The 13,043-nt window shown below is 35.8% G+C and overlaps 1 protein-coding gene across 4 annotated transcripts in view; it reads left to right on the top strand.

Moving 5' to 3' along the window:
• The first annotated feature begins 2,097 nt into the window (after positions 1 to 2,097).
• LOC108674192 (protein strawberry notch homolog 1) overlaps positions 2,098 to 13,043 on the top strand; it is a 34,251-nt gene continuing 23,305 nt past the window's right edge. Inside the window, exons 1-7 of one of the 4 annotated variants that reach the window (XM_018162108.2) lie at positions 2,098 to 2,153; positions 7,849 to 7,866; positions 8,259 to 8,334; positions 8,979 to 9,164; positions 10,044 to 10,250; positions 11,412 to 11,611; positions 12,953 to 13,015. In XM_018162108.2, the coding sequence (XP_018017597.1) occupies positions 2,133 to 2,153; positions 7,849 to 7,866; positions 8,259 to 8,334; positions 8,979 to 9,164; positions 10,044 to 10,250; positions 11,412 to 11,611; positions 12,953 to 13,015 (771 nt within the window). In that variant the 5' untranslated portion in view covers positions 2,098 to 2,132. Of the gene's footprint in view, positions 2,154 to 7,848; positions 7,867 to 8,258; positions 8,335 to 8,978; positions 9,174 to 9,460; positions 9,478 to 10,043; positions 10,251 to 11,411; positions 11,612 to 12,952; positions 13,016 to 13,043 lie in introns of those variants that run through there. The other 3 variants (XM_018162107.2, XM_018162109.1, XM_018162110.2) reach the window with 3 other exon arrangements.

Below are 13,043 nucleotides of genomic sequence, written 5' to 3'. Positions count from 1 at the left end.
TTTTAACTGTAGTTGAAGGGTTATGAGCCTTAAACCTAGGCAGGACGAGTTATTTCCCAACGATAAAAATCCACACGAACAGTAAATTTCTATTGATACTTTTCTCCCATGTGTTTGATATGTCTGAACTTCATTACACCAACAATTGCCTTCTCTCGGAAAAGTATGTATAGGAATATAATAAACGATGAAACTCGTAGCGAGCATCGAGGTTTAAATTGTACTGGGCAGCAAAATCATATTATTTAATTGAAAGCATTTAACGTATGCGTCGACAACAGGTCAAATAAAAGAAGACTGAAGCCCTGAGATGTTAATGACAAAGCGGTCAACAGGCGTCAGACGAAGCTTCGAAGTTATATGAAAGTAGCAGCTGCAAATGCAACCATGCTGCAAATGAACGGTGACGCGTGGCGCCACTGCAGCTGCACCGCTCTTTGGTGGTTGCCGCACTCGCAAATGGGCCAATTGCTGTCCATGTTGTACAGCAGCTGTGGTGTGCTGAGGACGTTGGAACACAATAGTTTTATGCTTTTTGTTTGGGCTCGCCCAACGTTCACAATCCATTCTAAGATTCTTTCCAGCTGTATTTCACACCTCAGTGTTGCTTTCATTCTTCTCTTCCTAAACTTTTCCATTCCTTATCGTCCCTCAATGCCTTCACTGCAGTCCATCCGGGAGCCCTAAGTGCCAGTCTAGCTACCCTATTCTATTAATAATAATAATAGCAGTTTCAGCGTTTAGTAGGCCTTAGGCCTGTCGCCGATTCCTAACATCGCAGAACATTCACAGCATATGCGGTGTCGAACTCGCAACTCACTGCTACAATTCTGCTGTGATTAGCGGCCCGGACTCAAGACTTTTTGTCCATGAGGTCCCTCTTTGTCTATATTCCATGTGTAATCTGTCCAGCTTCGTATCATGCCAGCAGCCACATCCATTCCATACATAATCCGTGGAACTAACACTCACTTGCATGCCAGCTACTCTCAGGACATCACAGCTACTTGCTCTAGCTTGAATTCGCCTGAGTAAAACTTCGTAGTGCCTTTAAATGACTTCGTATTTTGGGCGATTCATACAGGTTTTCCTGTCCCATCGACCACACCACCTATTTTTAATTATTAAATTAATATCGTGAGCATTGTGTCATCCAACAATTCAATTCCGATTAGTCGATTACTGATATGAACGACACGTCTAAATTTCATTTGGTTACTGCGCAATTTAATGAAATGTCTCGCTTATTATTATTGTAACCGAATTAGATAAGGATGGTTGTCTGTATCTATCAGAATATTTAAACAGAATCATTGTTTAAGCCGAAAGCTCTAGGAACTACAGGACCATGAAAATACAACTACGACCAGTTTAAAGCAAAAGCAACAGAAAATATTTGAGGTACTTCAGCCCCTTCAATTTACAATAAAATTAAAAATAGAATATGTTATATAGATTAAATTTGACCAAATCCTTTTTTAAATTGCAAACGAACGATCTGACATTTATTAATGTACTTTAGAAATGTTTCGTTCGTTATAACGAGGTCCTATCAGCCGATCAATAAACCTTTCAGAATTACCTCTTTAATCTTAATGAGCTCTATTGTCGAAAATCACAATGCCCCCAATAACGCGCCGCACTTGCACCTAAAATCAGTATTGTATATCCATGAAACTCAACTTATTCATTAAAGTAAACATAAACGATTTTATGCGCACCTAAAAATTGTTATATGAATTGCTGATTCAACTTATATTCATTTGACATAAGCTGATATATTCGAATGCAAAATATGCCTCTAATCCTATAAAATGAAAAATGAGTATCATATGTTGATTTCAGAAACTCGGCGTGAATTTTTCGTGTTCTACTTACTTAATAGATGAATGAACATGTGCTTCCGTAGGAAACACTGCACTGTTTTGAAATTTTTATTAAGGGCTCTTGTGAAATATGTACAATTAAACTCTGTAAAATGAAGTTACTCAGATTCAAGTATGATCAGGATCTCAAAACGGAGAAATTATCGATGCTCGTTTGTTTGTTTTGATTTAAAGGGAGAGGTCGTCCCCCTTCATCTCGTTACTTGTTACGTCTATAGCAAGTTTTTTTGACACTGCCGTGTAGTGATGCCGCGTCCATCAAGAGCTGTGAGTTTAATTAAGATTTTGACACTTCTGATCTGTGATGATAGAAATATGCAGTCCGTATTGACGGGATTTGTGCCAACTTTGATACGCATTTCAAATATAAATAAAATGAATGCCTTCTTTTATTATTACTCTACACAATATCACTGTAAATGTTGACCGCCAAATTTACCTATAACTCAGGCTAACTGTAAATGGTTTTTACAGTGTATCAAGCTTGAACAATTACAATGTAGTGCACTACAGTGACTACTCAGTAGTTAGGTAGGCTACTAGGCAGTAGGCACTAGGGTGACATTTTTTATTGAAAAATGTTGAAGTTACACAATACATTTTTTCTACAAGTTTGTCATTTTTACCATCCAGTGTTTTACATTATTTTTATTTGAGACACTTTATCAAATAAATTTTACAAGTGATATGGTAATTTGTAATAATTTTTTTTGACTTATAATTTTTTTCAGCATTAGAATCCAAATTGGAAAAATCTACTATTTTAGCTGTGGTTGAATTTTTTTATTTATTTTTTTGATATGAAATTAGAAATAAGGGTAGGTAGGTATTGATACTTTGATAGACAGTTCCAGACTGGAATATCAGGCAGAAGCCACCCATTACTGGTATATGAGCAAAAATAACCCTTGCATTTGGGACAATTTCACCCTTGGGCCATGGCCCAAGCATGGAAAACTTCTAACCTTAGGGATGCAACTAGGGTAAACGGGGTATATTCCGACATCGTAGGTAATTCCGTCACCTCTCCTGCTTTTCCTTTATATTAAGCTTTGTTTTAGTTCCATGCGTTCATTGATGGTTGAAATGGTGACGTCATACATTTGCGTGTCGAAATACTGCAAAAACACTAGGTCTTGGCCATCTAGTGGGAAAATATTGAAATCCAAAGAGAGACAATGCATGCCACGTGGTGAGATCATCGAAAAATGTGTCAAATTTGACAGTTGACATGGCTCTACCAAATAGTGAATAACTGTTTTTATAGGAAGAATATTATGGTTTGAGACTTTTAAATACGTCTGTGAATATATTAGGAATCCTTTAAGTATACTTGTATTCGCTGATTTCAAGTCGTAAATAAATTAATAGATGATTAAGTTGAGATGTTGGATTTCGACACATGAAAACTAATTCCGACACAACTTGAATTGGACACACACAGATCGTTCAAAGCTTTGTACAAAAATTGAAATTTGCTTAATTAAAAGCCTAATAGCTGTTAATTAAAACGTAATTAAGTAGTGTTCAATATTCGTTAGTGTTCTAATTCAAAGCCGTGTTGTATCCCAATACAGCTCACACAGCAAACGGAATTCGAACACGTGGATGTCGGCAATACGTATCAGTTAAATTTGAAGCGCTGACGCAATACGACTCACCACGTGTCGGATGTTGCCACCCAAAGTGACGGAATATAGGGATTTGGTAGGTTTCCATTCTAAAGGCTTTTTAATAAATATGGCAACATTTTGTGACGTTTCATCGTTGCTGACGCGTAGTGAAGTGTTTTGAGAGTCATGTGAAGGCAACAGAACTTACGTAACGCATACGTTTTTTTTATAGTTTTTCATTTCTCGATGCGTCCTTAATGTGTCGGAATATACCGCGTTTACCCTAGAGCTTTCCTACCATCATAGTGACATACCAGAGATTTTTTAGAATCAGTTCATTTTTAATATTCTCATTTACTCAAGATTTAAACCGATTTCTCAAGTATGATAATGCTGGTATCCATGATATTTTACTAGTCTACTTATAGGACTCAAAAATGAACTTGCGGCAGTGTCTAAAAAACTCTCTGCTTTGCCACTATCCCCGCCATTTGCGGGAATGCCAAATTTCTGCCAGATGAATTACGTCTTCTATAATTTTTAACAAAAATGCACTATTGGGCCGCAAGATTCCAAGTGTATCAAAAACTTGTCATGTTGGAGCCTCAAAATTCCAGAAACAAGTAGGAAAATTTTGATCCTGCCATGGCCGTTGCCATGGGTGATTTCACCTCTAGTCATGGCCATGGATATTTTCACCCCTGGCATGGATAATTTCACCCATGCCTGTTGTGCTACGATTTCACCACTCCCAAGTAATTGCCAAAAGCCGGTAAAAACTAAAAAGCATTTCACCAGAAATAATTCATTACTTCATTTACTTGTAAGTTGTAAGGCTCAAGGCTGTACTGCATTTGTCATACCTTCTAAGGCTTCTTCCACAGATATCACTCTGAAAGCCAGGATTGAATTCTAAAAAGTAAGGTTCATATATTATTTTCAATCCACTTCCACCACTTTTTTGATTCACAACTTTTTGTTGAGATAGATAGGATAAAAATATGAGATTAGGGGGGATTAAAGTCACACTTGAAAGAATCAAGCATGAAAGTTGTAATACTTTGAGATTTCAATTAAACTAAATATTAATTCATTAGCAATTCATCTCCAAGTCAAACAACAAATTAAAATTCATAAATTAATAACTAATTGCCGCCAATAAGAGTTGAACATGATGCACCGTAAAGAAGCTAATTCATAAGAGCAAAATCTTATACCCGTTCACTTGGTGAAAGCTAACAAGCAACTGTCTATGATGGTTGGCAATGTTGATGCCGCTTCTCAAAGTACGACATTGTAACAGTAATATTACGGTATGTGAGTACTGTAGTATTACGGTATTTACCATAAGTATTATGGTAGTTTCACTAATGTATTCAGGAAAAGATTCTGAAATAGAAGCGACACTGCCATTCTTATATATAAATGGGATTAAGAAAATACCTGTCAAATTATTTATTGTTATGCAATTTGGGATGCATGGAATACAATTTTACTTTCATTCATTTTTACCGGCTGCAGCTGTAGAATTAAATTTTTGAAATAAATTAAAATTAAATTTTATTAAATTTAATATAATTTAATAAAATTTTACACATGCTGTCAAATTAAATTATGTTAAAAAAATGTTTAATTAAAAATTTTATTTAATATTTTAAAATTAAAAATTAATTTTTATTAAATTAAATTGAATTATTTAATACACCTCATGGTACATGCCTAAGCGCTCAATGATTTATTTAATGCAATAATTGCACCTTTTGAACAGCAAACTTTTTCTTAAAGACACAAAATGTTCGAAAACTTGAGATGGGACACAAAATCATTCAGAATCTGAAGTGAAGTTAATTAGGCAATATTCACAAAAAGGACAAAAACATAAAAAAATCCATATCAGGACGTGCATCAATAGGTGTTTAAAATTTGAAACAACTTTCCATCATTTAAATCTCAGTGTGGAATGTGAATCAAATCTATTTATTGTGAAATCAAACTTGACATTACCAAAACAAGGTGTGGGACACTGTTTTGGTGATGTGCTTGTCACATGTTAACATGACGGCACAAAGTGCCATACACAATGCAAAATATGCAGTTTATCCCATCCTTTCTTGAGGTTTGAAACTTCGTAGGTATTTGTGAAATCATGAAAATTTTCTGCTAAAGCTGACACAATTTTTTCTATTTTATAACATATTCATTGCAAATATTTGTCAGCTATGGATAAATGACTAGTGAAAGTAATTGAGTAAGGTATTGCCTACCCGATATTGAATTCCATATGTGCGCAATATTGGAAGCAAGGCAGTTTCTGACTAGCTCAGTGTATCAATTTTCACTGAGATGGAAGGTGTTACATGGTAGGTTTTTCGATACATTTTTGTATATAAACATCAGAATATATTACCTATCCAGAATTCCACACTGTTGTGGTGGCCACTTGGAAAAATGACTATTTTTTGAACTGCAACCAGAGCATTCCCACCATTTTTGAGCTGTAAGATTCCCTTCCCACTAAATGAAAGCCTCATAGTTAATTGTTAATCAAGGTGCAAATTTGGATTATCAATTGGTAAAAACAAACATTTCATAGGTAATTTTAGAAAATCATGGGTATCAATAGCTGCTTATCCTATTTGAAATAAAGAAATTTGGAAATGTTTTTGTCCAATTCATGGATGGCTTAGTCAACCCTTTAGCAGGCAAGCATTGAAATATCCAGAAACTAAACTTTCAGAAATAATTTAAAGAAAATAAGAAGTATTATATAATATATTTATTTATATGTATTTTCAAAAATTTTGCCTATTGAAGCTGAAGGTTTAAATATCACTTGAAGAATTCATTAAATACGGTTAGTACACAAAATTTTTCTTTATCATTAAAATTTAGTTTATGCAAATGAAAAATCATTAACATAATAGTTTAATTTAATTAAATTTGATCTAGTTACCTGAAATGCTTAAATATACATTGATACCTCACCCTTTTGAAAAAAATGCCGCTAAAGAGTCAGTTCCATTGTCCAAGTCCAAACCTTCATTTAAATGCTCATATTTTAATTTGTGGGCATTGCTGGTGGTGAGGCTGGGGATGGAACGATGGTCAGATAATTAGTGATTGACTGAGTCATGATAAGGAAGCCTCAAACACAAATGGGAAGCCATAGGGGGAATTTTGGTGAGGCAATTTCAAGTGATCATATATGGTAACTTGCCTGTGAAAGGGCTAAAGGTATACAATTGGGCCATAAGATTCCAAATAAATTGAAGATTTGTCACTATGTGGGGGCAACAAGATTCCTCTAGAAGGTTGGAAAATTGTAATCCTTGTGCTGGCTTGCTTGTTAAAAAATAGAAATCTAATTATTTGTGGGTCCCAACTCATTAGTTACCGTATACGTATAGAGATGGCAGGTCCATCCAATGATAGTCAATTATGCTTTTGAAAGAGTTCCCAAGTATATAGTCAGATGGGGTAAGATGGGATCACAGCCTTCATGGGGTAAGAAAGGACCAGCCTATGGCATGCATATTGATTGCACTGAGTTCAATTTGATATAAGAATCTGTTAGAGCAATTATTTCCTGTCATTTCAGTGTTTGTTTCAACAATATACTGCAAATAATGAATTCTAGGAAATTTGTTTTAAAAAACTTATGTGGAGATAGGTCAGGAAATATAGGTAGCAGAGACTACAATATTGGCCAGATTATTTCGTTAGTAATAAATAAGCAATGCACAATTAAGTTTCCCATGATTTTAAACTTTAGCTGGTTTTTGTATATAAAGCTTTGTAGAAGTACTTCTGAGTTCCATTGCAGTGTCTTACATGAATGTTAAGAGCTAAACCTTGTAGTACCCATGAAAATATTTGTAAACCTCAATCAAATTGCTGCTTGGATGTTGGTGTTCCATGCAAGGTAGTTTCTGTGATGGCAGTCTCTTGGAGTAGGGCTTGTCTTTAAGCATATCTAGATGTTGTGTTGCTTTACTTAGCGCATCTTCCATGTTGCTGCAAAGGGTCTTATTGTGGGGTTGCCAACTGCCGTGTCCATAATATACTAGGAACTCAAACTTAACCTAATGACTGCCGCTCTCAGAACAGTTTGTGAAAAAATGACACCATTGTATCCATTGTATATGGTACAAATTGCAGTCAAAGTGTTGAAAGTATATCTGGAATAGTTTATTTGAATTTTGCTCTCTAATTTGATTGCACTAATTCTAAGCCATTTCTAAAATCAAAGGCAATTGATTTAGATTTTAAAATGTTTGTAATTAATTATATGCCTGTTTATAAAATTTGCTAAATGCATTTTTCTAAGATTTTTATAATTCATTCCACAGCCAGCAAAGGAATTTTCTGTAAGTATACATGCATTAAAAAAATGCTTCAGACAACCTTACAAAGGCTTTGTTGTTTTGAGAATTGTTCAAGTAAATCTCTGCAGCCCGACCTTGTCAGGTTCATATCTTACATACAAATATATTCGCAACATTTAGAAGGCCTAATATTTCTAACATAAGTGAGCTCTCTACAGTATAACACATCATCAGACACTAGCAAAAATAAACTTACTGATGATCTAGTAAATTTACAGTCTTTTTGAAAATTTGCAACATTTTTTATTTCCATTCATTGTATAGGTGTATGATTAGTCAAATTGCTAGTACAATTGAGCAAATTATACAAGTTTATTAAAAAAACTTGGTTTCTATATGCACTTATCTCATAATTGGTATATAATTGTTTACAGGCCAGCCGCCAAACAGTCTTGAGAGATGCTGCTAGTGAAGATGATGACAATCAAGATGACTTGATGGAAGTGCCAGGTGAACTTTTTAGTCATTTAATTCCATTTAGACCTTATATTACTAGGTAATAATATTAGCACTTTGAAAACTGTTATACTTTCATACTGCTGCATTTCAGTATCATTTAGCAGTGAATTGTGTTTTCTCTTTTGGAGAAACCTTCCTCAGCAGCAATTGATGATTTTGAACTTTGGTAAACATTTCTTCAGTCAATGGTAAACAATCTACCTCCAAATGTTGAACATTCCTTATGTTGTTTTGGTCATATTATTGGTTGAAGTACATTCCTTGTTTAAATCTCTTGGTTCTACATTTCAGTTATATGCATATATATATATATAGTACTTGAGTATATTCTTTTTATACCATCTTATTTGAGCTTTGGATGTCCCTCAAATATGATTTTTAGCATTTAAATTCCTAGGTATATGCTATGGATTGTGCCATCCACTGCACAATTATTGCAGTAACTCGACTGCTCACTCATTACAGTCACTGCATGCACTGCTCATTACAGTCACTCCAAGCAACATTACAGTGACTGTAACAGCTCATACATTACAGTGACTGTAACAGCTCATTATACATTACAGTGACTGTAACAGCTCATACATTACAGTGACTGTAACAGCTCATACATTACAGTGACTGTAACATTACAGTGACCCCCTCAACAAGCATCAAGAAGGATGGCAGGGTGACGGGCAGGAGCAGCATGACGTCCTCCTCCATGAGTGGGGGCAGCAGCGCCAGCAGCTCTGGGGGACTACACCCCCTGCTGCACAGCAGCGCCCCCCACTACCCCAGCTCTTCCTCCTCCTCATCATCTTCTGCTCTGCACAAAATGAGTATGTTGGGTGAGTTAATGTAGTTACGTTTAATGACAAGTCACTTATATAAGTCATGTTGTGCTGCACAAAATGAGTATGTTGGGTGAGTTAACATAGATACGTTTAATGACAAGTCACTTATATAAGTCATGTTGTGCTGCACAAAATGAGTATGTTGGGTGAGTTAACATAGATACGTTTAATGACAAGTCACTTATATAAGTCATGTTGTGCTGCACAAAATGAGTATGTTGGGTGAGTTAACATAGTTTTGTTTAATGTCAAGTCACTTATATAAGTCATGTTATGCTGCACAAAATGAGTATGTTGGGTGAGTTAATGTAGTTATGTTTAATGACAAGTCACTTCTAAAAGTCATGTTTGAATTAGCTATTTATTCAGGTATTCTGGGTCAAAGAATTTATCACAAGTTATGCCAGCTTTGAAAATTTTCTAAGTACCGTAGGTACTATGCATAAGAGAATGGATGAAAGTGGCTAAACCATCTCAATTTATTTGTAATTTTGGAATTGTATATATGTTTTTTGGCATTTATAAGTGATCGGTAGTTAGCAGCCCACTTACGTGTTTCAAAACACTAGTCCATTTTAGTCAATTGTACTCAACTTAGTATGATGTCACAAATATTTTCGTATATATTTTTGTATGACGTCACAATCAATATTCTAACTCGGCAAGTTTGTTCAGCTTAGTGTAGGTATTGGAATAGATACCTATACCTATTATTTGTTCAATTGGGTATTTAAGAATTAAGGTAATTTTTGTTTATTCCTATTTCTTTGCACCTAATGTCGGCATTGTTTAAAGGGTTAATGCATATGAATTTGTCAGATGTTTGGTACAGCTTTGGAGTGATACCATCACTTTGTTGAGCAGGCAGCATGGATGCTTTACGCGGCCTGAGCAGCGCAGGAGCCGGCAGCGGGGGAGTGAGTTTACAGCAACAGCAGCTCATGCAGCAGCACCTACTGCAACAACAGCTACAGCAACAGAATGCCGCTATGCTCAATAAAAGTTATTACAGTAATCACATGCAGCGGCCTGATGGTTACATGACACAGATGCAGCAACTGCAGCAAAGAGGTTTTTATTGTAATACCAGAGGACTACTCTTCTCATGCATGTTGAAGGCTGGAAGACGCGTTTGTTATGGAACTTGTAACTGCTGGTTGCTCTCTGTTTGAGGCTGTGTCTATTCTTCTGTGAAGCAATTCTTGTTTTTGTATCGTTAAATTTGTAAAATCTTTGTATTTCCTACTAAGCCAGTTGCTAAATAAGGATGGGTTAAATTTATAAAATCTTTGTATTTCCTACTAAGACAGTTGGTAAATAAGGATGGTAATCTTTTAATGACAATTAAATGTTTGCCTTGAGAATCAATAAGATTGTCTTCCAGCTGCTTATTCTGTTTAAGATTACAATATACTTTTTAGGATTTTAACTTAAATCACTTTTTAAGATTTTAATCTTTTCCTGCTAGTAAGTAGACTGCATGGAGCAAAATCTACTATAATATAACGCATTATTTACGTAGAGGCAACTTTCTTGAAAGCTAATGCTCTGAGAGCATCTAATTGCACTAAGAGCATCTACTGCTTGCTCTATTATCCAGGAATTTAAAAGCTAAGAAAATACCACAAAAATTCACCATATCTTTATAAGAGAAAACGTTTCGGAGTCCAGCTCCATCGTCAGTTCAAAACACAAAATTCTGTTCAGAAAAAGTTCAGTCCTAGGAACACAAATAAATCAATTAGTAAAGTAAAATCATGCATTGCTCTATTATTATTCTCAACATTCTTCTCCTCTTGTTGCCTTATTGTGTGTAGACATTCAAGAAAGAGAGAATATTAAGGCTTCTTTAGCGTACGGTATTCTTTAATGATATGTATAATTTCCGTCACTACAATTGTCCTACTTCTTGAACCTGAGAAAAAAAACACTCAGTTCACTTGTAAATGCTAGATGTTGAGATTAGCATGTTCTGGTTTCTACCCGCTAATGGTTTACCAATGCTAGATAAATACTCTATGAGAATGAACTACCCGATCATCTGAAATGTTGTTCAAACAGTTTGGAACTTTGTTGTATATAATGATCACTGTATCATCTTCAAAAACTAAGTTTCTAAAACGATGTTCACTCTTCATTAGTGTGTGTTTGTTGCAACTGATACGCTGAAAAGAATCAATGTGTCTGGCTGAAAACTCTCTAAGTAAACCCTAATTTTGCTGTTTTTGTCAGGAATGGGCGGGCTGATGGCAAGTCTATTGGGAGCCCAAAACCCCGGCGTGTCAAGTGGACTTGGTGGCCTAGGTGGTCTTGGGAGTCTGGGGGCAGCGGCTAGCATGAGCGGCATGCTGGGCATGGCGGCGGCGGCCGGCGGACCGCGACCGGGCTTTGACATGAGCAACCCGGTCATGGCTCAGCTCATGCTGCAGCAGGTGATGTCGCTTATTATTTTCTTAACATCTGATAGTTACATACTATGTATGTAATAGTATGTATAGTTACATGCTATGTATGTAATACTATGTATAGCTGCATACTATGTGTGTAATACTATGTATAGTTGCATACTATGTGTGTAATACTATGTATAGTTACATACTATGTATGTAATACTATGTATAGTTGCATACTATGTGTGTAATACTATGTATAGCTGCATACTATGTGTGTAATACTATGTATAGTTGCATACTATGTGTGTAATACTATGTATAGTTACATACTATGTATGTAATACTATGTATGTAACCTTGATGCCCAACGTGACGTTCAGCAAAAGATAGCGTCTTCTGAAGTGCTGGTAATTGTAGTAATTGATCTGAATAACAACAATCATAATTAGAATGTTACATCAACATTAAAAGGTAATGTTGTAAGATGAAGCTCCGGTTCATTACAAATATGTAGGCCTATATATGCTGGGTAATGTTTCTGCCCGCAATATTTCCCATGTTGTTGAGTGTTGAACGCGGAGTTAGGGAAGACGTGGTCGCTGGTGTTAAGGCAGCTGGAAGCGGGGAGTGAGATCCCTCTTGATATTTTAATGTTATCAGGTCTTCTATTAATCTAATAAATATTCACTCGTGAAGGATGTCCGAAGAAAGTTTAAAGACAGTTGTCAAAGGCATTGGGATCATCGAGAAATATTGTAATATAATAGTGTGGGAGCCGAGTTTATACCGCCGTGTATGAAGAAGAGTGTGCAAGAGTTGGTGTTTGTTGCAAATGAGTTCTGTATTGGATGCATTGCGTATGATTAAACGAACAAAACACTTGAATTAAACACTTGAATGAATATTCAGACATTTATTATACAATTAGAGGGAACGTGGGACAGCCATTTACTTCCCTTAGTAGGATTTCCACATTCAAGATGAAGCCTAATGTTTCGGCAGCATCAATCTGGTTATGCTCTAAGCAGTATAAGATTCAATGAAGCAAGGTGCATTTCCTAGTAAAATTGTTGTCAAATCATTCACTATGGTGTTAGTAATTCATGACTTTTTAGTGCATTTTCTTATTTATGGAGAAAAGGCGCTTTTGTGCTCATGTCAGTCCGTCCGTCCGTCCTTTCGTCTGTCCGTGACTTCATGGATGGACGAGAAAATGCGCTGTGTCACTCACTGCAGTGAGGACTGATCTATTTTTTGAAGTGGTTAATGTGAGCTCAGGGTGCTGTGTTTAATAATAATTTCAAACCCAACTTTATGAAAGAGGTTTTCATTCTAGAATTTTTTGTTGCTGCAATTTATAATGAAGTTGATTGTGTGCAGGCGATGAGCATGGCGCAAACGGGCGCTCCACAGATGCAGAAGCTGCTCGGCATGTACCCTGGGGTGAGTTTTCTGTCGGTTCTCTTACGGT

This window comes from Hyalella azteca, unplaced genomic scaffold, assembly GCF_000764305.2.
Source record: "Hyalella azteca isolate HAZT.00-mixed unplaced genomic scaffold, Hazt_2.0.2 contig17794, whole genome shotgun sequence".
Classification (NCBI taxonomy): domain Eukaryota; kingdom Metazoa; phylum Arthropoda; class Malacostraca; order Amphipoda; family Hyalellidae; genus Hyalella; species Hyalella azteca.
Note: the sequence above shows the minus strand (reverse complement) of the source record. Positions and strands in the feature narration are given on the sequence as shown.